The following is a 27,749-nucleotide window of genomic DNA, read 5'->3' on the forward strand; positions in this document are numbered from 1 at the left end:
ATTCCTGGATGCCTTTGCTGAGCCATAGAGTTTTTTTTTTAAGCATTCCTGTCCCCCTTGGTGTGCATTGGGACTGACTCCCTTTGAGCTCAGAGGATTATCTCCTTGAGGAACAATCATCTATCTTGGACACGCATCTCATTGAAGCTGCGAGACCCCAATGCTTCTCCTACTAATTTTCTTAGTTCATTGAAGTCAGCCCTCCTGAAGTTGAGGACTTTTGCCTTACTGCTTGCTTTCACCAGTCTGCACTGGATAGTAAATTCCAGCAGGTGATGATCACTGTCACCCAGGTGGTTGAATACCCACAGACCCCTCACCAGGTGGCAAGGACCAAGTCCAGCAAGGCATTTCCCCTGGTGAGACTATGTACCTCCTGGGTTAGGTGGAGGTCCTGTATCCTGGCTAGGAACCTACGTGAGTAGTCAGACCTGGCTGACTGCTCCTCCCAGGAGATGTCTGGATAGTTTAGGTCAACCATATCCCTTGACTTTACAGCCTCCATGAGCTGACCTGAGAATTCCAGGTCCAGCTCGTCCCCCTGGTGAGACGGTCTGTAGTAGACACCCACTATCAAGTCCCTCAGTTTGCCCCTTCTCTGACTCCATCCTGATCATTGAGGACATGTATTGCTCTTTGATGTAGAGCGCTACACCCCCCCACATTTTTTCCCTGCTCTGTCTCACCTGTACAGCCTGTAGCCCTCAATGTCCACTACCCACTCATGGGTAGGATCCCACCATGTTTCCATGAGCCCCACTAGGTCTGGGTTTTTGCTAGCTAGCAGGAGGGTGAGTTCCTCCTGCTTATTCCCCATGGCTCTTGGGGACAGTGTGTGGCTCTGGGCAGTGTCCTTGGATAGTGAGGTGTGGCAGGGAGGTGCCTGGCTGATCTCCCACCCTTGGGGAGGAGCTGGTGCTGTTCACAGCTGGTGGTGTCATGGCCAGCCATGCCTTTTGGTGGCATCAGGGGCACCAGAGCTCGTGAGGCAGGTGCTGGCCTGGGATGCCTAAGTTGCTGGTGGAGAGTGTAGCTGGGGAGCTTGGCAGCTGCAGGAGCCCTCCCCTGAGGGGCCCTCCTCCAGTGATGTGTGACTGTGGGTGCCAGGGCAGGGGCTCATATAGACGTGCGTGCTTACTCCGCAGTAAACTATGCTAATGAGCAGTTAAGTGTTTCATGTAGACATGCCCTGTATGCTACAGTCTCCATGTTAACTGATCTGGTTCTTTATCTCAAAGTCACAGAGAGCAACACTGTTACATATAGGGAACATGTACAAGTGTGTTTTAATTTGCAGTCATCTATTTTACTATGCATAAAAGCATTGTGTAAAAAACTGTGCAAATACACTAATGCATAGTGAAATAGGTTACTGTGTATTAAGTGCCACTTGAAAAACACACCTTTGCAGTACTCACATTGGAGGTACTACTTTTAATGTGCATTAGGAAAAGTGCATTAATGCATGTGTAGACAAGCCCACAATGATCCAGAATTCTGTCACTGCAGGAGAGCTAGGGATGGCTACTGCACATTTGGCTCTGTTGTCTATAATTACCAGTCCTGGACTTAATGGGTTTTGGAGGGTTTGGCATTTGATTTTGGAAGTTTTAGGATTAGCATTATGCAGCCAACTTCATTTCCCCTCTATTTTCTTCCTCTTTTTGATACCATACTTGCCTTGTGCACACAAAGGCACTTAGGCTAGGTGGCACAGCCTGGCCCTACTTCCTCAGAGAAGCAGGGGGAGAAAGCCCAAATCAAGAAACAGCTTCAGGTTCAACCCAACCAGCTAAAGCCTATGAGGAGGAGGTAACAATGTAAACATTTGCATAGTGCTGCATGACTGGTACTGTATGTGACTCTGTGGTTCGCTGAAATACAGCTATCTCTGTGGTAGGGGTGACAGTCAATTAAGGCCCCAGCAAAAGCAACATTTAAAATGTGATTAATGTGCTAATGCAGCAATACATTGTATCATGCCATACCTTCAGGCAATTAATCAGTTGACAACATACTGCAAAAATGGTGATCCAGCCTTGCAGATGTTACTTGTTAAATGTAGACTATCTTTGCAGCTAGTTTTTATTGAGCTTTAATTTGAATATGTGGCATGTTACAGTGAGGGCGATAGTGTCTCACCAGGTCTTCCAGCATCCCTGGGTTAAATGCTTCTCCCTCTCCCCCTCCTTCCTGGAGTCCCAGGACTCATGCTATGCTCTGCTGTCCAGGGTGCCTCAACAGGAAATGTTACAACTCACCGTCCCTTCTCCCTTTCCCCAACCAGCCTTCAGAATTGCTTCTTTAAGGAGCCATTGAGCACCTCTTCCTTGGGTTCTCCTTAGAATCTAACAGCCACCCCTTGAATTCTTACCCTTAAACCTGCAGAAAAGCCCATTGACCCACTGTGAGAGAATGACTGGGTCAGGGGATCAGGGGGAGCTCACATTGCTAAGCATTAAATTAAAATAAAAGATACCCAGTGTGAAAATCAAAGCAGGAAGATAGCATGCACTAGTTAGCAGAAGGTATGAAGGCACCCAAAAGAGACAAGAAACACACTTTTATTATGAAAACTTTCTGGAAAGATGTCAGACTCTGTCGTACCAAGTCACTCCATCCAATTCCACTGGATGGGACCCCTAAGTTGGGACAGTGTCTCTGAACAGTATCTTCAAGTTAGGCCACAAACAGGTTCTTATTCATAGCTGTCCCCAAAAGAAACATCCTTAGATGGTCGATACCAGCTCGACCCACACTGACCAAAGCAGCATGCTTAAAGAGGATGACAGTGCCCAGGAAAGTCTACATCTCCAGAAAATAAAAAGCTAAAATGGCAAGGAAGCAACTCAAACTAAAACTTATTTGAGTTTATACATTGATCACCTTACTCCACCACTCTGGATCATACCGGCTCTGGAGACAGCTGGAGTCAGCTCTCCTCTGCAGCAGAAATGCAGGTGGAAGGCAGATGGGACCAAGCTTTTTCTATGGCCCTGGGCACATGGATAGCAACATGGAAAGGCTGATATAGGTCTCATCTGCCACTCTAATATGTGGAGCAGAAGCCTTGGCCTCTTGCTGCCATTCACCAAGGACACTTGAGAGATTGGACTAGAATACAGGAAGCAAGCTAATCCATTATTGCAGAATATAACATGGGTATTTCTAGTAAAACAAGCACTGCTTATACAAATCAATAATACTGCTATAAAAAGGGCATTGCCCTGCTCAGAGCCTCACATAGCTCTTCGGGTTCCCAGGTAGACAACACAAGCTGGCCAAGCCTCCCACACAAGGACAGCTCTATATGGTCCCTCTCTCTGCCAATGAGACATGCAATGTGAGTTGCCCAGAACCATGCAGAGAAGAGGATACATGGTATGGGGCAGATTTCAGCATTGGGACGAGCATCTCTGATAGACGAGGGAGTCCAAAACCCTAGGACATGACAGAGAGAAGGTTTTGAAGTTTCTCCAGCACCTGCTCCCAGCTGCAGACTTGCTTCCTCCCATCCAACAGGTATTCAATGTGGTAGTAGGCCAGAGTCAGGGCCTGGGGCCCATGGGTCTCCACTACTGCACGATTTGAGGGGGCATTATGGCTGCTTTGGGCTGCTCCAAGGTGGCTTCCCTACTCTTCTTTCTTGGGGGCTTTTTAATAGGTATTTTCTTGCTGGCCTGGTCACTCAGGGGTGCCTGCTCCTGGCTGCTGCCGGAATTTTGCTTCTCTGCCCTTTTCGTTTCACTGACCATGGTCTCTGACACAGGGCTGATCAGTTTTTGCAAGTTGGGGGAGGTGGGAAGCACTGGCTTGCTGGATTTCTGGTTGTTGGTAGCCACTGAACGCTTGGCTTTCTGTGGAGGGGTGGGCTTCTCCCTCTGGGACTGCAAGGGACTCATTCCATTTTGCCTAGTGCTGCTGTCACCCTTGTTGAGGCTCTGAGTTTTTTCTTTCAGTTGTGCAGCTAGTAAAGTGGCTGCCTCTGAAGACAAATGGGGATGAATGGTCTCGGAGCGTGGCTTACTGAGATTGGGACTCTTAGGGGCCTCCTTGCCTTCCGCTCCTTTCTTCTCTGGGTGGTAGCTACCAATCTTTTTGAGAGCATTCTGGACAGCTCCATTGATGTTCTCCATCTGCTCTGAACTAGTTTTGTTCCTTTGTTTGGGCTTGGATGGTAGCTGAGGCTCCCCACAGAGGGAGGCTTTGTTCTCTGGGAAATTCAACTCTTTCAGATGTTTCTGTGCTTTGTCTTTGCTCCTCATGCTGCATTTTTCATCAGCTTTGGCATGCAGGCTAGCTGAAGTCTCACTTGGGCTTCTCTTTCTCTTGGCTAAGCCCTGGGTGGGCTCAGAGCAATCAGGCTGCATGAGTGCCCTCTCTGGGGATCTACTGGGAGCAGGCAATGAATTGGACTGGTTGGCATTGTACCTTCCATGAATCCAGGACACTTTGGGTTTTGTGGATGGATCTGGGGGAGGGGGTTTGATTCTTTCAGGAGAAGGAGGTTTGCCACTAATGACAGGGCTTTTGGTATCCATTGTATTTTCATCTTCATCCTTGGACTGCTTAGAGAGGCGGGCAATTTTTGCATAGAGAGCCCCACTGGCAGAGCCAGACCCACAGGATGACCTCTCGCTGTCAGATGATTTGAGCAGGGGTGTTTCACTGCTGTCAGCTTGGAAAGCCTTGACAGAGCCTGTCTCTTTCAGGAAGGTGTACTCGCCAGCCTCCTCTGTGATGATTGGGGGTGTCAGCTTCTCCAGCAGGCTGCAGGAGGTGCCCTTCTCCTTGCTTTCACTCACACCCTCTGTAAAAGGAAAGCATACACTTACTGCTGCACTGTGGCATGTAGAGATGGAGTGGGGAATGAAGGCCACAGGAAGAGCTGGGACAGATTAGAGCAGTATTATAATCAGCCTGCCAATAGGATTAGGGGGAAAAACTCTGACTGGTTTTAGGAGGGTGCTTGATAATTCTATAAGCAATATAACTGGGTGCCTGCAATCTCGTCCAGTCTTGTGTCCTATGTTATGCTACAGGGGTATAGGTTATAGCTGTGTTGGTCTAAATACATATGCAAGAAAGCCAGTCAGTGAAGATGTAAATTGAGGAGTCATTGGGTGAGAGACAGGTTGGGTGGGGGGAGGGGAGCAGGAGGGGAATGAATGTAGCTGGTAAATAGCGGAGAGATACCTGGGAAGTCAGATGTCAGGCAGGTTATAATGTGCCATAAATCCAACATCCCTTGTGTGCCATAAATCCAACATCATAAATCCATCACCCACTGACTCCTCAATTTACATCTTTACTGACTGGCTTTCTTGCACGCATACCAGCCTCTGGCCTCTTTACTATTCCTTCCATCCAGGAAGAGCACAGACCAACTGCAGATGCTTCCTCAGCCTGACGAAGGGTATTTATATCCAAAAGCTTGCAACAAAGATGTTTTCCAACTATTTGACTTGGTCTAATAAAAGATATCAGATTTACCCAAAGAACCTTGTCTGCTTGTGTTATGCTATACATTTTCCACCTCAACACCCTGCTCTTCACTGATACTCTCCTTATACTGTGCCTAATAAACACCACCCTTGAATTTTGTCTAGTTTGCATATCAAGCTGCCTTTCTTGGAGGATTTTACAGAGAACTGAAGCAACTAACAATTTTCTTGAAAACCCTCAATACAAATATAGTAGAGCTGTTGGACTCAGAGCCTGTGAAGTCAGAGACTGTTATGCCCTCTTACAGACAGACATGGAGAAATGTTCCTGGATAAGGATCTGTACAGACATCATCAAGTCAACATAAAAATCTGTTTCCTGGATATACTAAGCTTAACTTTTATTTTAGATCATCTTTGATCGTCTAGGACTGTTTTGCTGTGTTTTCTTTTTGCTTTGATTCCTGAAGAAGAAATAATTTTCTCCTTTGCCTGGAAGACTCCAGACAAATGGTTATTCTTTATGTGAGCAAAGAGCTCACCTTTGATGCCAGCTTGGGCAGTGTTCTGTTTAGAAATCAGTTCAATAAGGGTAGGGAGGCCCATGAGAGAACAAATTGTGCGGTCTCCTGCTATGAGCACCCATCTATGGGGCACCCGAGTCAATGCGTGAGCTAGCACCAATATCAGAACACAAGTGTCATGGAGGGAGCAGAACTGACATTATGGTTCACTTCCCCCATACAGAGACAGGCACCTGTTACCCTCTAGCATCACGAGGACTACAGTGCCAGGTAAAATAGACTGCTTATCAGAGACTTTGGGAATTTTCCTGTCAAGCAGTTCCAGTGACCCCTGGGAAAGTGGTTTGGCCTGACCAGCACTCCCTTAGCTTACTCACCCTCATGGGGTACACAGTACACTGGCCCCTCATCTGTGGTATCAAAGGAAGAGAAGGAGCCACGGGAGGACCAGGAGGGGGATGGTTGCTCAACCACAGAAGGTGGTTCAATGAAGCTGCAGTTCATGGTATTCTCCAAGTCATGGTGAGCCACTGGAAAGAGAGAGAGCAGAGAGTTGATGGTAGTGCTCCTGTATTACTTCTCAGGCTGTTCCATGCACAAAATATGGTGCAGAAAGTGACCTTTACCCCATGAGAGGTAGACCTATTTACAGAGAGCACATTATTCATCCCAAGTGCATGACTTTGCACTTGTCCATGTTGAATCTCATCTAAGTGATTGTGGACCATTTCTCCAGCCTATCCAGGTCATTCTGAATCCTAACCCTACCCTCTCGAATGCCCACAATTCACCCAACTTGGTGTCATCTGCAAATTTGCTAAGTATGTACTCAATCTTATCATCCAAATCATTAATGAAGATGCTAAACAATACCCAAGCTAGGACAGACCCCTGGGGAACCCTACTTAATACCTCCTCCCAACTAGATATTGAGTCATTGAGGACTACTTCTTGACTACAATGATCTGACTGGCCAATTTCCAAAGGCCTTCTGCCTGGCTCACAGGACTGTTGCTTAGTTTGATTTTTTAAGTGCTGGAGCTTATAAAGGGACAGCAGGCAGAGCTGGGTAAATGAACAAGAATTCCTTGAGCAGGATCTCTAACTATTAACAATGATTCCCTAGGCTCTCTTACAACCAATCTGTCCCAGGTTTCAATGGGACAGACTAGCAGAATACATCTCCATCCCTTCACATGTAGGAGCACCAGTCCTGGGCCTCTCCACTCTAGTGTTCAGCAGAACATCTTGCTGCTCGATGTGCCCATCAGTGGGTGTGTCTATACATGCATTAATGCACTTTTGTTACTGTGCATTGTTTAGTACCTCTAACATGAGATACTACATAAATGTGCATTAAACTGCCCTAATGCACAGTAGCAAAAGCACACACCTTTTTAGTGACACTTAATGTGCAGTATGCTATTTCTACTGCACATTAGTACTGTTTTTGACACGACACTTTAATGAGCAGTAGAATAGGCTACTGCACATTAAAAGTGCACATGGAAATATGCACAATAAGGTTGGGATAGTGGATGAAGGCTTAAAGGAAAGGACCACTCCACCAGCACTCCTATAGCTTACTATTCCATAACACTACATACAAAAGAGCTCACTTTTCCCTAGAACCATGTTCACCCTAACTCTTTTCACCTCAGTCCTGTGTATACTTCATTTTCTTTTTGCCATTCTGTAGCTTTTAAAGCCTTTTCTAAGTTTATAACACCACAGGAAAAAACAAAACAAAAAATAACCAACTAATGTCCTCTCTCTCTCTCTCTCTCTCTCTCTCTCTCTCTCTCTCTCACACACACACACACACACACACACACACACACACACACACACACACCATTCATTCTGTTGCATTCTCTGGCAAAACAAGAAAATGTATAGGAAAGGAAAAAAAAAAATTAAAATCAAAATGTAAACATTCTCAGTTTAATCTAAAAAGCCAGAACATTACAAAAGTTTTGTTTTCTTTCTTCCAAAAACTTTATTTATTAATGAATCCAACCCATAAAATAACACATTTAACATTCAAAAGCATATCCAATCCTCAATATATACACAAAGACAGACACTAATCTTCTATCAATAGTACTACCAGAATTCAAATCAATTTTCACACGTCTTGTGTTCTTTTCCTCTTTTTCTCCACTCTCCAACAGTTCCTTTGCATTTTCACCAATGCCAATCCCTGTGTTTCTTCAACTGTATATAATAATCACCCCTCCTTTTCCCTATAATTCTGACTAACATCAATTTTATTAACTTCTCTTTGCTTTTAATTTTTAAATTTATTCTGAATTTATTTTTAAGTGTTCACTCATAGAACTTTCATTTCAATATTCAAAAAAGTTTCTCAAATTTTCTGGTTTAGAGGCCCGATGATTTTTTTTTAACAAACTGCAAAAAATTCTATCAGATTTACAAGTAAGGATATTTTTTGCTTTCTTTCCTGTTGAACACGGACTTGATAGAACAACTTTTCCATGACTGAAGTCCCAAGTTTTTGGTAACCACTCAGTGATTCTAGGGGTGTCACTTATCTTCTAGACTTTTGGTGGTATTCCTCAGGAAGCAGGCACAAAAGCTGCAGGAGGAGGCAGCAATGCTCCAAAGCATCCTCTGTCATGAGAATTTCATTGATTCAATGATGGAGACCTCCAGGACAGTGGAGGAAGGACTGCCAGAGGTGACACTAGAGATGGAAAAGGACATGAACTCCCATGAAGGTGGAAGTTGGAAGCTTGTGACTTCTTCATCCCCACTTGCAGTGGTTTGCCTGGAGAACAGATATGGAGCCCTAGCAACAGAAGAGAAGGAGCATGTTCATTCAGGTGAAGAAGCCAAGCCAGGCCTCTCCAAGTGAGGGAGGATAGGGGACATTACCATCAAGAGGAAGTAACAGGCAATGGTGGTTGGAGACTCCCTTCTGTGGGGGATGGAGGCATCCATTTGTTGGCCTGATCATTTGTATGGGGAAGTCTCCTAGTTGCCTGGAGCCTGGAACTGAGAAGTCATCAGGCCCTCTGACTCAACCCCCATGCTGCTCTACTATGTGGGCATCATTGAGATTGCCAGAAAGGACCTTGAGCAGTTCAAAAGTGAGTAAAGGGCTCTGGGTGCAAAGGTGAAGGGGACAGGGGGGTCAGGTAGTGTTCTCCTTGATCCTTTCCATCAAGGGGAAGGGTCCAGACAGGAATGGATGCATCCTACAGATTAATGCATAGCTGTGCAGATGGTGTTACCAGCAGGGCTTTGGGTTCTTTAAGCACAAGATGTTGTTCCAAGGACTGCTGGGAAGAGACAGGATCCACCTGACAAAGAGAGGAAAGAGCGTCTTTGCAGATAGGCTCAGTAACTTAGTCAGTCAGGCTTTAAACTCAATTTGCTGGGGGATGGAGATCAAAGCTCTGGAGTAAGTGGTGAAGCGGGTGACCTGGGGGAAGCTCAAGCATGAGATGGCAACAGGGGAGGTCTTCTCATTCTTCCAGAGAAAGCCAGCTAGTTATGTCAGATGTCTGTACACAAATGCACAGAACCTGGGAAACAAGCAGGAAGAACTGAAAGTTGTTGCACATTTGAGGACCTATGATGTGAATGGAATAACAGAGACTTGGTAGGATAGTTTGCATGACTGGACTTTTGTCATGGGTAGGTGTAAACTTTTCAGGCAGGGCAGGCATGGGAAAGGGGAAGGAGGAATTACTTATATGTAAAAGAACTAGATGATTGCTTTGAGCTCCAGTATGAAATTAGAGATAGGGCTGTTGAAAGTCTCTGGGGTAGGGTCAGAAAGGAGAGCAACAAGACTGATGTCTTCATGGGTGTGTGCTGTAGACCATTGGAACAGGAGGATGTGGTGAATGAGGCTTTCTTCAAACAGCTTGCGGAAGTTTTCCCATCACAGGCCCTGCTTTTCCTGGGGGACTTCAATCACCCTGACATCTGCTGGGAGGGCAATGCAGCAGTGCACAGGCAATACACAAAGTTTTTGGAGAGTGTTGGGAACAGCTTCCTGGTGCAAATGTTGGAAAGGCCAACTAGAACCTGTGCTCTTATTGACCTGCTGCTCACAAACAGAGAAGAATTAGTGGGGATCATATAAGTGGATGGCAACTTGGGCAGAAGGGACTATGATATGAATGAGCTCAGGATCCTGAGGAAAGGATGGAAGGAAAGCAGCAGAGTAGGGACACTGAGCTTCAGAAAAGCAGACTTGGATTCACTCAGGGAACTGATGGCCAGGATTCTCCGGGAGGCCAGTCTGAGGGGGAAAGGAGTTCAGGAGAGCTGGTTGTATTGAAAGAAACTTTATTGAGGGTGCGATAAGAAACATACAAAAGCTGGACATGTACAAGTCCATGGGGACAGACATGATGCACCTGAGGGTGCTGAGGGAGTTGGCTAATGTGATTGCAGAGCTGCTGGCCATTATCCTTGAAAACTCATGGAAATCAGGAGCAGTCCTGGACAATTGGAAAAGGGCAACTATAGTTCCCATCTAGAAGAAAGGGAAGGAGGAGGACCTTGGGAACTACAGATGGGTCAACCTCACCTGAATCCCTAGAAAAATCATGGAACAAGTCCTCAAGGAATCCATTTCTAAGCCCTTGGAGGAAAAGAAGGTGATTAGGAACAGTCAGCATGGATTCACCAAGAGCAAGTCATGCCCAACCAAGCTGGCTGCCTTCTATGATGAGATGACTGATTCTGTGGATGCAGGGAGAGCAGTGGACATGGTATACCTTGACTTTAGTAAGGCCTTGATACAGTTTCCCACAACATTTTTGCAAGTAAGCTAAGGAAGTATGGGCTGGATGAATTGACTGTAAGGTGGATGGAAAACCTGAATGGAGCATCGGGTTTAAAGAGCAGTAATCAATGGGTAGGTATCTAAGTGACAGCCAGTATCAAGTGCAATGCCTCAGGGGTCAGTCCTGGGGCTGGTTTTGTTCAATATCTTCATCAATGACCTGGAAGATGGGATGGAGTATACCCTCAGCAAGTTTGCAGATGACACCAAGGTGGGGGGAGAGGTAGATATGCTGGAGGTTAGAATTAGGATTCAGAGAGGCCTAGACATTGGAGGATTGGATGAAAAGAAATCTAATAAAATTCAATAAGGACAAGTGCAAAGTCCTGCACTTAGGATGGAACAATCCCATGCACTAGGGTAAGCTGAGGACTTGGCTAAGCAGGAGCCTGCAAAAAAGGAGCTGGAGGTTACAGTGGACAATAAGCTGAATATGAGCCAACCACATGTCCTTGTTGTCATCAAGGCTAACAGGACACTGGGCTCTATTAATAGGAGCATTGCTAGGAGATCAAGGGAAGTGTTTCTCTTCTCTATTTGGCACTGGTGAGGCCACATCTGGAGTACCGTGTCCATGTTTGGGCCCCTCACTATAGAAATGTGGACAAATTGGAGACAGTCCAACAGAGGGCAACAAAATTGGTTAGAGGGCTGAGGAACAGAACTTCTGTGGAGAGGCCGATGGAACTTGTCTTATTTAATCTGGAGAAGAGAAGATTGACAGGGGATTTAATAGCAGCCTTCAACTACCCAAAGGGTGGGTCCAAAGAGTATGGTGCTAGACTATTCTCAGTGGTGGCAAATAAGGAAGGAAGAGCCATGGTCTCAAATTTCAGCATGGGATGTTTAGGTTAGAAATTAAGAACAACTTTATCAGTAGGAGGACAGTAAAATACTGGAACAGGTTACCCAGAGAGGTTATGGAATCTCCATCCTTGGAAAATTCTAAGATTTGGGTAGACAATATTTTAGCTGGGTTGATATAGTTGGAGATGTTCCTGCTTTGAGCAGGTGGTTGAACTAGATGTCTTCTTGAGGTCCCTTCAAACCTTAATTTTCTATGATTCTATGAGTCTATGAATCAAATTTCTTGCAGCCATTTGAAAATGAGTGATCAATTCCCTATGACACTTGCATGTTGTGGAGTTCTCAGGAAGGTTGACTAAGAACATTAAGGCTGGGTCCAGACGTGCAGGCATGTGTCTGCACGTACATCCCAGAGCTGGTTGGGGACTGCCTGAAACAGGATAGTCCCCAACCACCTCCAGGCTGGATATGCCATCCTGTGCAGCCTGGGACTGGTTGGGAACTGTCCCAGTCAGGGGCAGGTCCCAGCCAGCTCCAGGCTGGGTGGGGAAGTAGCCCCATTCAGGGAGATTCCAGCCCCTGCTCTGCAATCATAGTTGTGATCACAGAGTGAGGGGAGAAAAGCTTGTTCCCTACCCAGCTCCATGAGCATGGAGCTGGGGGGGAACAGGTTGAGGAACTTGTTCCCCCTCCAGCTCAGTGCTCATAGAGCTGGGAGGGGAACAAGTTCCCTAGCTGCCTGTCCTCCTTCCCTCCCCACCAGCTCTGTGCTCGCAGAGCTGGGCAGGGAACAAGTTCTGCAGCCCCCACCTGCAGGGAGGTCCCTGCACCAGCCCTGCAAGCACAGAGAACAAAGCCTGTGAGCACAGAGAACAAGGCTCAGGTTGGAAGACCCTTATGTCCCAGCAGCAGCTCCATGAACATAGAGCTGTTGCTGGGAGATGTTTCTCTCCCAGCCAGAGCCCCATGGTTGTGGGACTCAGGCTGGAAGATATGCATCTCGCAGCAGTAGCCCCACAGTGATGGAACTGCTGCTGGGAGTTAAGGGTCTCCCAGCCCTACACTCCCCAGTCACAATGGTAGAGCGGGAGCTGGGAGATAAGGATTTCCCAGCCCACACTCCAAAAATCGTGATTTGGGCACAGGGGATTTGAGGCCCCTATCTCCTGTCCCATTGTGGGCGGCTGGCCAGGTGCAGACTTGGCTCCTGGCCAGGCATCTACATGAGCTCTATGGCACCATTACTAATGCCAAGTAAATTTGTTTACTTGCATTTGCAGGTAGAAAATTTACTTGGGATTAGGGAGATTTACTGTTGAGTAAGCATGTGCACGTGGAGGCCCACATGCTTACTTCACAGTAAACTATGCTAATTTGCAGGTAAGCGCCTCATGTAGATACGCCCTGAATAGCACTTTGACTCACCCAATCATATTCCCTGGCAACCCCATCTTCTGCAATACTTCAAACATGAAATGATGCTGAACCCTATCATAAGCTGTCTCCAGGTCTAGATTCATTATTTCTGTATTGCATTTCCTCTCCTTCACATCCACTATATCTCTTATTAAACATAAGGTCAGGTTCAGAAACAGCAGAAGTTTGTTCTTCATAGTTTCATAGTTGGTAGGGTCGGAAGGGACCTGAGCAGTTCATCAAGTCCGACCCCCTGCCATGGCAGGAAAAAGTACTGGGGACAAACAACCCCAGCAAGGTGTTCATCTAGCCTCCTTTTAAAGACCCCCAGGGTAGGAGCCAGCACCACTTTGCTTGGAAGTTGGTTCCAGGTCCTAGCCGCCCTGACTGTGAAGTACCACCTCCTGATGTCTAGTCTGAATGTACCCTCTGCCAGCTTGGGACCATTATTTCCAGTCACTCCTGGTAGTGCTCGGGGGAACAGGGACTCCCCCAACGCCTGCTGGTCCCCACTGACTAGTTTGTAACAGGCCACTAGATCCCCCCTCACCCTTCTCTTGTGGAGGCTGAACAGGTTCAGGTCCTGGCCAATACTTTTGCCATCAATTTGTAGTCTACTTTTAAAAGGATAATTGTCCTCCAGTTATCTGACATGTCTTCCTTTCTCTTCTATGTCTCTATCATATCTATCATATCTGTCCCCAGTCATTGCCAAAATTTTTCATATTCACAAAATATTTTCATTTTACTGGAAGCCCATCTCTTCCTGGAGCCTTCCCTATCTTGCAAACTGTTAAGCAGTCCTCCACATCTCTCACACTTAACTTCACTAGTTTTTTGTTCTGTCCATTCTCTATTCTTTCCTTTGTTCCAAGAAACACCTTCATTTTTCTACCATCTACTACTTTTCTTTTGTACATCTCTTTAACAACTCCATCACCATGTCCAACACCATTGCCCTCTCTTCTACTTGCTTTCAGTTCCTTCCTTCTTTTCCTCAGTTATGCCAAAAAATACTTACACCATCCTTCCTCCTTCTCCATCCAAGTTGCTTTAGTCATAAAGATTTTCTCATCCATTTTCCTTTTGAACCATTCTTCAGTCCATCACTTTATGTCTTCCAGTTCTTTCACTCATACTTTTTAAATAATCCCTGCTTACTTGCTTGCAGTTCTTCTAGCTCTTCCACCCTCTTCTTTGCCTCTCTTTGATCAATATTTATGAAAATTCACTTGTTTTTCTCTTCATCCTAGTCCACCATTCCCAGATGCTTTTATAGAATCTCTTCAGAGTCCTCCATCCTTTATACAGTTCCACATATTCTTGACAGGTCTTCTCATCTTGTAATAATTGAACATTTAATTTCTACATCCCTTTCCCCCTACCTTCTCTCTTTTCTAAACTCACTTCCACTCTTAGCAACCATTGAACACTGAGGGTCATATCTAAGATCTCCTTCATTCCAACCCCTAGCCCATTTGATGTTAATACAAAATCAATCCTTGACATCTTTCTTCCACTCAGTTCCATCTTCATAATCACCTTCTCACTGACCATACATTCTTTAAACATCCTTCCTTTATTATATTAAAAGCACTTTTGATGAACTGTCTAGATCTCCCTTTCCCTTATCCCCTCCCCTATCCCCCTCCTCAATAATGCAATTGAAGTCTCCCACCAGAATTTGCTGTCTACCTCCACCTACCTAAACCTCTAACTTCTTAAACAGGGTGATCCTTCCTTCTCTTTAAACTGGTGCATATACATTAAAAATCTCTGACGCTTTCTTTTCAAACTCCACCACCATCTGTTGCAGTCTTCTTTCCAGAGTCACATGCACTTGCTGCACTTCCACTTACTCTTGAACAAAATTGTGATTCCAGATTCTTTGTTTGCCTCCAACCCCACCCACCACGATGATCCCCATCCCCATATCTTTACAAAACATTTTGTCTCCAGCTGCCTTTGTGGTAAGTAGGGCCTGGGGGGCTAGAGCCTGCAGGCAGGGGACAGCTGGGCCCCCCTCCAACAGTGCTGGGGAGGCAGGTAGGGAATAAGGGAGCCAGCAATTTCCTGATCCCTACATAGTCCCTGGGACTGATTTTGCAGGTTTTGGGGCTCAATGCTTGGCCCTGTAGGGAAGTGGGGAAAAGGGAAGCCTAGTGACAGGCAGGGCAAGAAGGATGGGGGAGGGAAGGGAGAGGAGGAGGAGGAGAAGAAGGAAAGGAATGCAGTAGGGGCCACTTGTGGGGCCTGGTGGGATCTGCCTCAGTTGCCTTTTAGCCCCTGCCAAGTGGCGACTGCTGCTGCCTATCTTCTGCCCCCACATGAGTCCCCAGCCAGCCACAGTCTCCATGCTGCTACCCCTTCCCCACTGCTCCTGGGTTCTCACTGCTCAGATGGACGTAGTGGCCACAGTGCAGCATGACCCAGCAGAGAGGGGCTACTCCTGACAGCTGTGAGCTCATTGTAGCTCCAGCTGGCCCCTACCTTCTGCCTGGGGCTGCTGGTGCCTGTTCCTGATGCAGATCCTGGAGTTGCTCTGCTGGGACATGCCACACTAGTCAGGGGCGCTCAGTGCCAAAGTAACAGGGGGGGACAACTGAAGTTGGACCCACATCCCAGTGCATGGGGGGAGCTGCTGCTGGGAGGAAGCAAGTGTGGGTTAGGCAGGGGTTGCAGGTCAGGAGAGAGGGGCACCAGCAGGGCGGGGTGGGGGTGTGTAGCTTGGGAGTGAGGGGCACTGGCGTGTCAGGACTGCTCAGCACCAAAAAGCGGTAGTGGGGAAAGGTGCAACTGGCCCCATATCCTGGTGAGGAAAGGGGACAGGGGCAGCTCTGATTTTTCCATAATGAAAAAACCCCAAAATCAAACAAAATATAAAAGTTATTTGGAATATATTTTTTATAATGATTGGGGCACTGGTAGGCTTCCTATTTGCTTTAAAATTGTAAATATATCAATAAAACATTGTGTTCAACTGATACACACACACACACACATACACAGATGTAGATATAAGCATTTCATTTTGATTAGAGAAAAACATGGATTTTGATGGGTTTAATAAGAGATTTTTAGATTTTTATCAGAGAATTTTGAATATTTTAACAGAGAAAACCAGGATCGGGGGTCATTACTGATATCAGGGATGTCAAACATAGGGTCCTTGGATGGATCTGGCCCACAGAGCTGTGCTATCTGGCCAGACGGGCTACTTTCAGGCCAGGAGAGTTGGGAGTGTCCCTAGCTGAGGGCAGGAACTGCCGTGGAATCCTGGACCCTGGGGCCCATTGGACGTGGCTCTTGTCAGCAGCAGATGAGTGAGCTGCGCTGCAGCCCTGTTTAATCTGTGCCCACTTGGTCCCAACTGTTTGTCCTGCTGCTACTTCTGCTTGCACCACCCTTGCTGTGGCAAGCAAATGCTTGATCTTGCTGCCACCCATGATTCCACCTCTGCATCTGGCCCCACCACAGCTGCTGCTTGCCCTACAGATCTGTCCTGAAAGAGACTGACCCACGGTCCAGATGCAGCTTGAGGTACAGGATAAATTTGATACACCTGATTTATATGTGTTTGCTTTATAGTGTAAAATTATTGGCGAGTGCACTGTAACAGGGGGCCTTCCTGGGGCTGATTTTCTTGTGGCCAGCCCAACTGTTTCTGGGCGAACCGCCCGCCTTCTTGCCCACCACGCCTCGTTTTAATTAATTCATTGATGTTAATTAAGCAGGAGGCTACCCATTTCTTGCCCCAATGCCAGGGGGTGCCATCTGCAGCTCCGTTCCTCCCCTACACCACAGACCATGCCTCACAGATGGCATCCAGCTGCTGCCAATATCACCGGCCCCACTCTAGGCCCCAGAATCCTGCTCTTTGAACCCCACCTGAATCCCTCCTCTCAGGTGGCCTCCTCCACCGTCATTCCAGGCTGCATGGCTCCCTGAGCTGCTCCCCCTTGCGGGTGTGGTCCCCTCGGGACCTTTGGCTCTACTGGCTCTGGCCCACCTCCAGGCCCTCAGCTCTGGGCGTCCCTTGCGGTGGGCCCCTGGCCCTTCAACCTTTCTGGTCCTGACCCCAGCATTGACCAGTCGGGGGAGGTCAAGACAGGTTTGAGTCTATGGCCCGACTCTCTCACTGGGGTCCACCTTCCAGACCCTACAAAGTGGGTAACCCACCCGGTTGTGGGAGCTGGGGTTAAGGCTCCCCGACCCACCTTTCACCAGGGTGGTAACTGGCCTGGCATTTCCTGGGTGCTCCTGTGCCACTGAGAGCCCCACCAGGCCGCCCACCCCCAGCAGGGTGCAGTTTTAGGTCATGCCCAGGACCAGGAGCCTCCTGACCATCCCCTACAGCTCCTCCCTGACCTCCACATGATACCTGCAGCCAGGAGATGTTGTTGCCTGACCTCCCAGCAGCAAAATGCCCTGTTTATATGGGCAGCCCTGAATCCAAAATGGCTGCCCTCATCAGGCCCCTGCCGGCTGCTGTCTCCAGGCCCTTAAAGTGGCAGCACAAACAGTGCCCTGCCACAGCACATATAAAAAATCTGCCTAGGGATACTATTGCTGGAGATAGGCCATTTTGACTTGAACTGTTATTTTCAGTCTTCTTCTCATGTCCTTGTCATAAAGTAGATGCTTTTCCAGAATTGTGCACCTATGATGGCTCTTTCATTTCCAGAAACAAGACCCTCCTTCATGCAGGTCTCACCAAAGAGTCAGCAAATGACCAAATGTTCCATAGTCTGCACTTCATTACACTCACATGTCTTTGTGTCGTTAGAGTAGCCCCATTTGATCATGTTTGTTTTTTAACTTCCAGTTTGTATGCAGAGGCAGTTCAGGCATCACCATGTTAACCAAACTATATCAGCCCCCTCTAGGACTGTCCTCTTGGGGTTCCAGGTCTATTGTAGAGCATCTAAGTGTATGTAATCTGCCTTTCCATAACCTCAGTCATGTCCTGTCCAGGGATGCAACACTGGTCACAAAACGTTTTTATACTTTAAGTAATTTAGTTACTTTTGTGTGACCACAGAGTGGATGCCTGGAGTCTTCCATCTGCTGTGATCTTTGTTTTGGATTTTTTTGGCTATGGGGGCCATAGTAGAAGCATTTAGGTCATGGTCCCCATCAGAGTCCAGAGTCCTTAAGAATCTGCAAATTCTGCTAAATGCCTTGTCCTCAACCATCTCAGATATGATTTTCAGTAATTATAACTAAGTATTCAATTTTTTACAATCTGAACTAACACAGAATATCCAAGACATAACTTGTAAATGGCATATTAAGTTGACTGACAAATATTTAAAGGATATGTTTTAAGGATTCATACTTTTTATATTGATTTAACAGTATCACTCCTGAATAGGTTAGAAAATTCAATGGGTTATCACTCTTTTGTAAGATATGTTACAATAGTATTGGTAAATTTGCTTGCTTTTTTATTCTTAATAACCTTGTCATACTTTATGTTAAAGTAATTATTCAAAAGCACCATCAACAGACCATCAGTAACTAGTATTTAACTATTTTATAACTTCCAATATTAGCTATACATTAGGGCTACGTGAAGCTTCAGTTCCTGATTCGATTCGGCGGAGATTTGGCTTGATTCAGTGGCTGAATCTCTGAATCTGAATTGAATCAGAGGACCCTTTAATCTCTCTGAATCGATTCACAACCCTCTGAATTGATTTGGAGAGATTCGGACAGATTCGACAATTTGGATGTAGATGCAGCTTTAAATGTTTTTTCTACATACCTCTAGGTAGCAGGGGCTCTGAACACTGCAGTGCTGGGGCAGATCCAGCGTCCCACAGAATTACAGGAGGCTCCCCAGCCTGCACAGCAGCAGACCTGGAAGTGGACCAGAAGCACTTCCAGTCCACTTCCGGGTCTGCCAGGGAGCACGCTGAGGCCCTACCTCCCGCATCCTCCCCCAGCTTGGTGACTGGTGCCTCCTGGGTCTGGGGGGGCACCCGGGATCCCCCTGTGGCCAATCGCCGAGCTGGCGAGGCATGGGGGGGGGCCCCAGCACGCTCCCTCATGGACCCAGAAGTAGACCAGAAGTACTTCTGGTCCACTTCCCGGTTCTCTGCTGAGCACACTGGAGAGCCCCCCACTCTGCTGTGGGATGCTCCATCCACGCCAGCACTGCAGTGATCACAAGCCGCGCCTGCTACCTCAAGATATGTAGAAAAAGCTTTTAAAGCTGTGCCTATGTCCGAATCGCTGATTCACCAAATCAGCATTGAATCTTCAGATTCGGATTTGGCCGAATTGAATCAGGGACAGTGATCCGAATCAATAGATCAAATCACTGTCCCTGATTTGGGCGGAATCCGAATCAAATAGAGCCTGTTTCGCACACCCCTACTGTACATGTATTCCTTACAATTTATAAACTCACAAGAGCTTATGATTATAATTTATAAATTCACAAGAGTTGCACATTATACTTAGACCATCTGTGGAATGTTAAGTGGTGCTAAAATAGTTAAAGTTAGAATGAGCTGTAATCAGTTGCATGTTAAGAGTTAATACTGTTTCTTGCCTGCACAGCTCTGACTGGCCACTAAAGGGTTGGTAAGCAAGGGCATGGCTAGAAGGCTGGACATCTGGGATCTATCTCTCTTCAGGTGTATGTTGTGGGGCTAGGGGGAGGTGTTTGGGAGCAGCACATCCTGGAATGCTAGAGAACTGTAAATTGCTTGTTTTAGCTCTTTGGAGCAGACTGAAGTTACCCTACCTCAGGCTAGGGAACACTACCCAGAGTTAACCCTTGCCTGAAGTGGCGTAACTTTGAGATGCTCAGAGGGCACTTAGCATGAGTTAATGTGCTGTAACACATGGGCCTTTAGTACTGTCTAAGAGTAACGTATAACTTCACCATTGTAATCTCTATTTCAGCTGAGACAACAGAGCCATTAGAACTATTATAAAGGTAAATGGTTAAATATAATTAGTAATCCAAAATGAATTTAAACCTCATCCATTACATTCTCTTTTCTCATAGTAGATTAGAGAAGAATGTGAGACATTTCTGAAGAACATACCAATAACAGATGAAATTCAATATTGATAACTGCAAAGCACTCATGTGCCCTAATTGGTCCTAAATCAACTGCAATGACTGAAGAAAAAGACCTGGGCATGATCATGGAGTCCTCTGTGTGCAAGAGCAGTTAAGAAACGAAATGCCATATTCAGATGCATGACAGAGATGCAGAATAAAACTGGTAATATCAGTATGCTATTAAATATACACAACAGCCTGAACTCATCTGGGCCATCTTGCTCAGCTGCAGCCAACCAAGCTCTAAAATGATGTTGAAAAAATAAAGGGGATTAGAGACAGAAACCAAGAAATATTTCAGGGACAGAAAAAGCTATGGATGAGGAGGTATTAACACTGTGGGGACCATTTACTTTATGAAGGAGAGGAATAATACATGGGATATAGTGAATATAGATGAAATAGATAGCAGTACTGAGAATGTAAATCAGGAACTTCTATATAAGCCCTGTGAAAGAAAAAGGAAAATGAAAGAACATTACTGTAAATAGATAAAACAATAATTTTGTCACAAGGAATAATTTGCTATTGAAAATTACTGCTGCAAGGTATCATTGAGGCAAAAGGTTATTACAATTTTGTGAAGAGCTGGATAGTGATGTGGGTATACCAAAAGCAACATAGTAGCAGCAGACAAGGTACAATCAAAGAAACACAATTCCTCAAGAACTCTGAAAGGAATATACATCTTCTGGCAGGAGGGTGCAAACCAACCCTAACTGATGAGGTTCTCCCCCCAGAACCAGAATATCCTATAATTGCCAGCTGCAGAACTTCTAACAACTGAGCACCTGGAATTGATCACTGTTGGAGATGGGATGTAGGGCTAAGTCCTCTGATCTGGTCTGGCACGTTCGGTGGGTCTATAATAAAAAAAATGGTATGCATGGTATAAAGAAATTAAATGAGCTGGAGCATGGGGGAGGAAGGGTTCTTCTGTTGATTTAAGAATGCAGGCAACTTTCTTTGCTAGCATTCAAGCTACGACCATCACCTTAGGAAAGAGAAGAATGAGGAACTCTGTTATGGATAATGATCAAGAAGTGTGTGACATCACAAAATAAATGCTGGATTTGGTCAAATGTGATGTCAATTTGGCTCCTTTGGCTTTGGTTGTGACTAGATGTTACAGTCTAGGATAGAGAGGCTGCAAGCTGACTCTGAAAAGACAGAATGGAAGCAAAAAGCCTCTGGCTGCCAGAAGGAGCTCTTCTTGGAGATGACTGACACAAACTGCACTGCAGTGCACTGCTCATCTCAGCTTTGGGAGGAAGCTGTCAAGATGTGCAATGCCAACTCCAGAATACTGTCTTTCCTGTTTACCTCAAACATCTGGCTCTGGGTGACTTGTCAGCCTATGATTTATCTGATAGGCTGGGAGAAATCTGTCTGCTTCCTTTGAGTCCATTCTACAATGCTGAACTTGCTAAGCACAGTTTGAATTCCTTTCTTAAGCATATCCCCTTTCTTAAGCACAAAGAACAAAGTAACATATCAGTTTCTCTACTCACTATAGAAGCAAGATGCATCCTCCCATCTCTCCCACAGTTTCACATTGATCTGAATGAAATACTCAGGCAGTCAGACTGAAATAGAGATATACTTTCCCATGTTTTCCTCATGGCATGGCCAGAACAACTTGTACCGCAAACCCACTGGTCATATTTACATAAGACGCTAGATGCACAGTAGACTAATTTTGCTGCACATTAGCCTATCATGGCAAAAGCCGTGCTAATGTGCTAATGCATAGTAGAATTAGTCTACTGCACATTAGTGTCACTAAAAGACCATGCACTAGTGCTACTGCATGAGTTGGGCCTATTATTACAGGTACTAAACTTAATGCACAGTAACAACGGTGCATGAATGCACGTGTTGACATGCCCGTTGTCTTTCACATTTCAATAGGATCAGCTTGGAGTGGTGACAGTGAAGTGCTGGTTTTGGGAGGGATTGCCCTTGCCTAATACAGTCAGTCTGCAGCTAGTGAAAGGCTAGGGAGTACTAAGTAGCTTGAAGATACCATCTTTCAAATAAGGCATAAAACCAACACTTGTTGAAGATCCAAGGACACTCTGGACATATTTACATGTACTATTAATACAATCTAGGTGTACTGCACAGCAAAATACTGCACAGTGGGTGCATCTACATGAGACGCTATATTGCCATAGCAACAAGCTATGGTGATGTAGTGTCACCAGGTGTGAACCATGACGGCAATGCTACTGCGTAGCAGCAATGAGCTACTGTGCTGTAGCTCATTGCTACTGCACAGTACAGTCAGAAATGACTCCGAAATGACTCCTGTACAGGACTCCTTCTGTCCTGATCTGTCCCCCTGCAGCAGCCAGGGAGGAGCTCCAGGCTTCCCCAGGGTACTATTTCAGGGGCTGGCAGGGGGCATGGAAGCCAGTCCCAATGTGCATGGGGGCAGAAGAGCTCTGCTGGCTGCAGAAGCAGCTGTCCCCTGGCTCTGTGCACATTGGGAGGGGTCCTGATGTGCCTGGGGCTGGGAAACAGCTGCCACCAAAGCCAGAGGAGCTCTCCCAGCCCCAGGCACATCAGGACACACAGCCGTCAATGAGCCCAGTGCCTAGTGGGGCTTGCCCACCCAGCAGGGAGCTTGCTAGCAGCTGCCCCAGGAGTGGGACAGCTCCCAATAAGTGCCCTGCTGGGCAGGGAATCCCCACCTGGCAAGGGGTTTGCTGGCAGCTGGCCCACAAGCAGGACAGCTGCCAGCGAGCCCCTGGTTGAGCAGAGAAGCAGAGAGTTCCTCATTCCCAGTGTTGCTTGGCTCCCAGCTCCTGTGGAGCATTGGGAGCCACACAGTACCAGGATAGGAGAGGCAGAGAGGAACTCAGTCCCAGCATTGATCAGCTTCCGGCTCCTGGGGGGAACCAGGAGCTGAGCAGCCCCAGGACAAGGGACAGAGAAATCCCTCATCTCCTGTGGCACCCTGTGTTGTGGCTGACAGAGAGCAAATTAGCTCCCAGTCAGCATCTACACGAGTGCTACTGTACAGTAACTGTTGTGCAGTCAATCTAGTACCTGTACTTACAGGTTCTAGCTAACTGCACAGTAGACTAATTTACTGCACAGTAAATGCCAGACATATGTAGAAGGCAATGCTTTACTGAGCAGTAGATTCGTCTACTGAGCAGTAAAGCGTGCCATGCAAACACACCCTCTGGGCAGCTTTTACAATGGGTGTTGACTCTGGGCCACACTAAAATGAATATCAAGACTCTCACTGATTTGATGGGGCCAGACTTTTACTCTTAACTCCTTTTTGCACTCACAATATTTGATTGCAAGGGATCGTCCAGACAAGTGCGCACGTGCCTCTTGAAGCATCTCAAAGCAGTTTGAGACATCGCAAGAGGCATGCTAGGAACAAAAAAGTGTTCCCTCCACTGTATATTTCCAGTGCGGGCTCTAAATTTGATACCTGGAAATCCAGGTATAAAAAAAACCCATGGAAAAAAGTGGGGCAAGGGCACTTCTGTAGTATGCCCTAAAGCAACCAGAGGTGGGGTACTCCAAAGAGATGCTTTGGCGGCTGGCCAGAGCGGCCCTATGGCTGCCCCTTGCCTCAACACTTCAGCACGCTGACTGTGTGTTTGGCAAAGTGAAGCAGTGCAGGCTGCAGTGTGACTGGGACCTGGGCTCTGTCCCAGGTAAATAGGGACTGGGGGTGGGGGGGGCTGGAGCAGGGGGGCTGTGTGGGTGTGGGGGAATGTGTGTGTGTGGGGGTGCTGCTTGGGAGGGGTGGGTCCCTCATTTGCCCCCTGTCGCAGTGCTCAGGGCCCTCCTGGCAGAGCTCCCCCCATGGTGTGGGGTAGCGCAGTGCAGCCTCAGCCACCTGGCACCCAATGTCGCTTGCAACATATCACATGGGCCCAGCCTGGGACCATGCACCTTTGGGCAGCACTGGGCTGCTCTGGCTGTCACCCGGGGGCCTGGCACAGCTCACAGGCACCATGCGTTGGGCTGGGTCCTGCCTGCCTCCATGGAAATGGTCCAGCCCTGTGGTGCACAGGGCACTTGGAGGCAGGGCCAGGCCCAGCTCAACATGCAGCTCCTGCGAGCTGTGCTGGGTCCCTGGGTGACAGCCAAAGTGGCCCAGTGCTGCCCGAAGGCGCATGGTCATGGGCTAGACCCATGCAATGTGATGCAGGTGGTGCCAGGAGGCCAGGTCTGCACTGCGCCACCCCATGCTGGGGGGCGGGGGGGAGGGGTGGACTCAGCTAGGAGCAGGCTCTGAGTGCCCCACAGCCACTGCTGCTGGGAGGGGGCTCACCCATAAACCCTTAACCCACATACCCAGCCACAAACCCCAAGCCCCTCACAAGCCCCATAGCCCCCCAAACCTCACTCCCACAAACCCTATACAACCCTCACAACCCTCCAGCCCCCCCTCAACCCCCCTACAAATCTCACACCCTGCGTGCCCAGTCAGCTACATGGGATGGGACGGGATCTGTTGGTGGAAGCTGCAGCTGCAGGGGCAACAGCTACACTGCAGTCCTGCCCCATACCCACACCAGTGCTGGGACATGCGGCCCCAGTCTTGCGGGGCTCCTGGTCCCAAGAACCACTTGTGGGGTGCGATGGGCTGGGGGGAGGGGTGGAGGTAGTAGCAGGGGTGTGTGAGAGAGATGGGAGTTGGGGGTGGGGGAGTGCTCTGGGTAGAAGAGGCCTCCAGAGCCAGACTTAGAGCCCCCCTGCCCCCTAGAGCAGCCTGTGCAGGGTGGGGCTGGCCTGGGAGGAAATGGCCCAGCTCAGTCCCTGATCCCCAGCTGAGGGGTTCCCAGGAACAGCATGGGGCGGGGAGCAGAACAGCCAGGGCTGGCACTGCTCAGAGCCACAAAGCAGCGGATGGGACAGCTGCAGCTACACTCATGTCCTGGTGCTGGGACAGAGCTGTGGTTGGGAGGGCGCTAGCAGGGGCAGACCAGGGTGGCAGGTCAGGAGTGAGGGGACTGGGGGGAGGGGCTGTGGGTGAGAGTGTGGGGCAAGGGCAGGGGCAGGGCACTGGCATATCAGTGCTACTCAGAGCTGCATCTTCTAGCGAGCGAAGCAGGTAGGGGCAGCTCTGATTTTTCTAAGACAAAAAACCCAAAAATAAATGCCAAAGTTTATAGCTATTTAGAGTCCATTTTATTATGATGATAGAGGCACTGGTAGGCTTCCAATTTGCTTTAGACTTGTCAATAAAACACTGCCCAACTTCCCTTTCTATATATGGTGGTGTTTCATTTTAATAGTGTAAGAACATGGATTTTGGGTATTTTAATGAGATAATTTGAATTTCTTATCAGAGAATTTGCAATTTTTAAACAGGGAACACCAGGATCTCTGCTGGTAAGACAAGTGGAGAGACTCAGATAGAGAAGCCTGTTCAGGGCTGGCACTGGGGATCCAGATGGAGGGCAGATGAGGTGGCTGATCTTTTGGCCTTTTGGGGCCAAGAGGAGACACTTTGACAGTTCAAAGTGGGCCACCGCAAGGAGCACATCTTCTGGGTGACAGCTGCCCAGATGGCAGAGTGGGGGCACCAGAAGACATGACAACAGTGCCACCCGATTGCCAACTGTGCAGCCATGGCCCACTAGCAGCTGGCCTAGAAGTGCAGGAGGCTCTGCTATAGTATCCATACTACAGCCTAGGCAGCCGTGCAGTCTCCATCTGAGTGTGGCAGGCATGTAGCCATGGGGCTGCAGGCCCAAGGGGGCAGATGCTGTAACAGGTGGCAGCAGATCTCAGCCAGGCAGCATCCCCCACTACTAGACTGTTGCAGTGGGTAGAGGATGCAGGGGCCACTCCAGGTTAGGGCTGCTTCAGCAGTCCAGCTGGCACAAGGGATAGTGTCCCTAGATACCAACTGGCTGGGCCTCAGAAGCTCCTGAGGGCAAGTAGCCCTGAGCTGCTCACCAGGACAGCTTTTATATTGCCAGGGCCAGCACAGGGCAGGTTCTTATACAGCTGGGGCCAGCATGAGTGCTGACCCCAGCTTCTATTTCCCCCTGGCAGAAGATCTGGGATGAGCTGGGCAGGGTCAGGATGCCTGCATGTGTGGATATGCCCAAGGACTGGAGACAATCATCCTGGAAAATACATAGTTGCCACATTCAGGTCTGAAATTAAATTTAGGGAACAATCAGGGTGCAAATGCCAATGCCTGGCTATATTCCAGCTCAGGCAGTTCTACCTGACCTTAGTAAATTTCCCTTGAAGTATTAACTAGACTGGAACATTCTGTCATTTCCTTTTGTAAACGGTTCTGTATTTTTATTCAGCTGCCAGGTTCTCAATTTGATCCATACATGTTTCTTACCTATTTCACAGGCTTCTAAAAAGTGGGTGTCATGAGACTGCAAGACAAAATTCATGTTTACAAAGAACACGGAGAGCTGGAAAATGGCAAAAATCATGTGATCAATCAAGGGCTGCTTGGGTGAGCAGGACACCACCCCCCTGCCACTGGTTAAGTTAGAGGGGCACAAGACTAGTGGCCATGGCCACAGGCAAAAAGACTTCTTGTTATGCCTCTAGTTTATCCTGTTTAATTCTTGAATCAGTAGAAAAGGCATGAAGCTGTGTTTGGTGCATCACAAACATTTACATGAAAATAAACTTAGACAATTAAGTTTGTATGACAGAAGGGGTTACAAATGTTGGACAGTGGGAATCAGCGTGTGGGCAGAAGGAGGAACCTGTGGTGGAGTGGAAGGTTTCTGTCAAGGGGTGTTGAATACCCTCTGCATTTTAATGCCAGAACAATTCTGCTGATTTCCAAGGCAGACAGAATTTGGGTGGAAAGATTTAATACGATTTCCCACTCTCACAGAACTGCAGGCATTATGGCTAGAAAGAAGCATATCTGAACTCTTGCATGACCTATGAAGAGACTGAATAATGCTAGGATTACTCAACAGAAGTCCAGTGCTAGGGCTGAAAACAGAGATGGAGGAAAATTCATCCACTTGCAGCTGCTGTTTTGATACATGATTCCTTGTGGCTCTGACTTAAACAGACTGTGAAGTCAGGTATAGCTTTTTTCTATACCAGCCATACAGCTGATCCAATAAAAGATAACACTCATAAGAATTCTTGCTATCTCCTTGTCTGTCATAGCAACATCACCACCTCCACACTACTATGCATTCAAGGGTCTCTGTCTGACTCCAGAGCAGAGGGCAGTACAGTTTCCAGTCATCCTGTGCATTCCCTGCTGTATATAGAACAGGGGTGGGCAAGATATGGCCTGCGGGCTGCATCCAGCCCACCAGACACTTTCATCCAGCCTGCAGCACCCCTCAACGAATTGTGCTCCACCCAGACTTTCTGCCCATGAAGGTGGGAGCAAGGCACCTACACCCGTCCCCAACATATCCTATTATACCTTCTCCCACCCTCCTGGCCAAAAGGGCCGGCCCCGCTAGCACTTGTGGGGCTGCTGGTGCAGCCTTCCCCAGTGTCCCACTCCCTCCATGCAGCAGGTAGGGAAGCAAGGGCATGTGCAGGGCTGCAGCTAGGCAGGAGCACAGAGCATGGGGCTGGTGGTGGCTGCAGTGCAAAGTCCGCATCCCCGGGCAGCAGCAGTGCGGAGCTTGGGTGGACATGTATCGGTGCATGGGGTTGGG

General features: G+C 47.6%; 1 protein-coding gene across 1 annotated transcript in view; it reads right to left on the minus strand.

The window, feature by feature from the left end:
• Positions 1 to 2,554: 2,554 nt before the first annotated feature.
• SCARF2 (scavenger receptor class F member 2) overlaps positions 2,555 to 27,749 on the minus strand; it is a 166,944-nt gene continuing 141,749 nt past the window's right edge. The window contains exons 10-11 of the mRNA XM_006029204.3: positions 6,346 to 6,498; positions 2,555 to 4,810 (exon numbers count right to left, since the gene is read on the minus strand). Coding sequence (XP_006029266.2) covers positions 3,576 to 4,810; positions 6,346 to 6,498 — 1,388 coding nt within the window. The 3' untranslated portion in view covers positions 2,555 to 3,575. The remainder of the gene's footprint in view (positions 4,811 to 6,345; positions 6,499 to 27,749) is intronic.

This window comes from Alligator sinensis, unplaced genomic scaffold (genome assembly GCF_000455745.1).
Source record: "Alligator sinensis unplaced genomic scaffold, ASM45574v1 scaffold953_1, whole genome shotgun sequence".
Lineage (NCBI taxonomy): Eukaryota > Metazoa > Chordata > Crocodylia > Alligatoridae > Alligator > Alligator sinensis.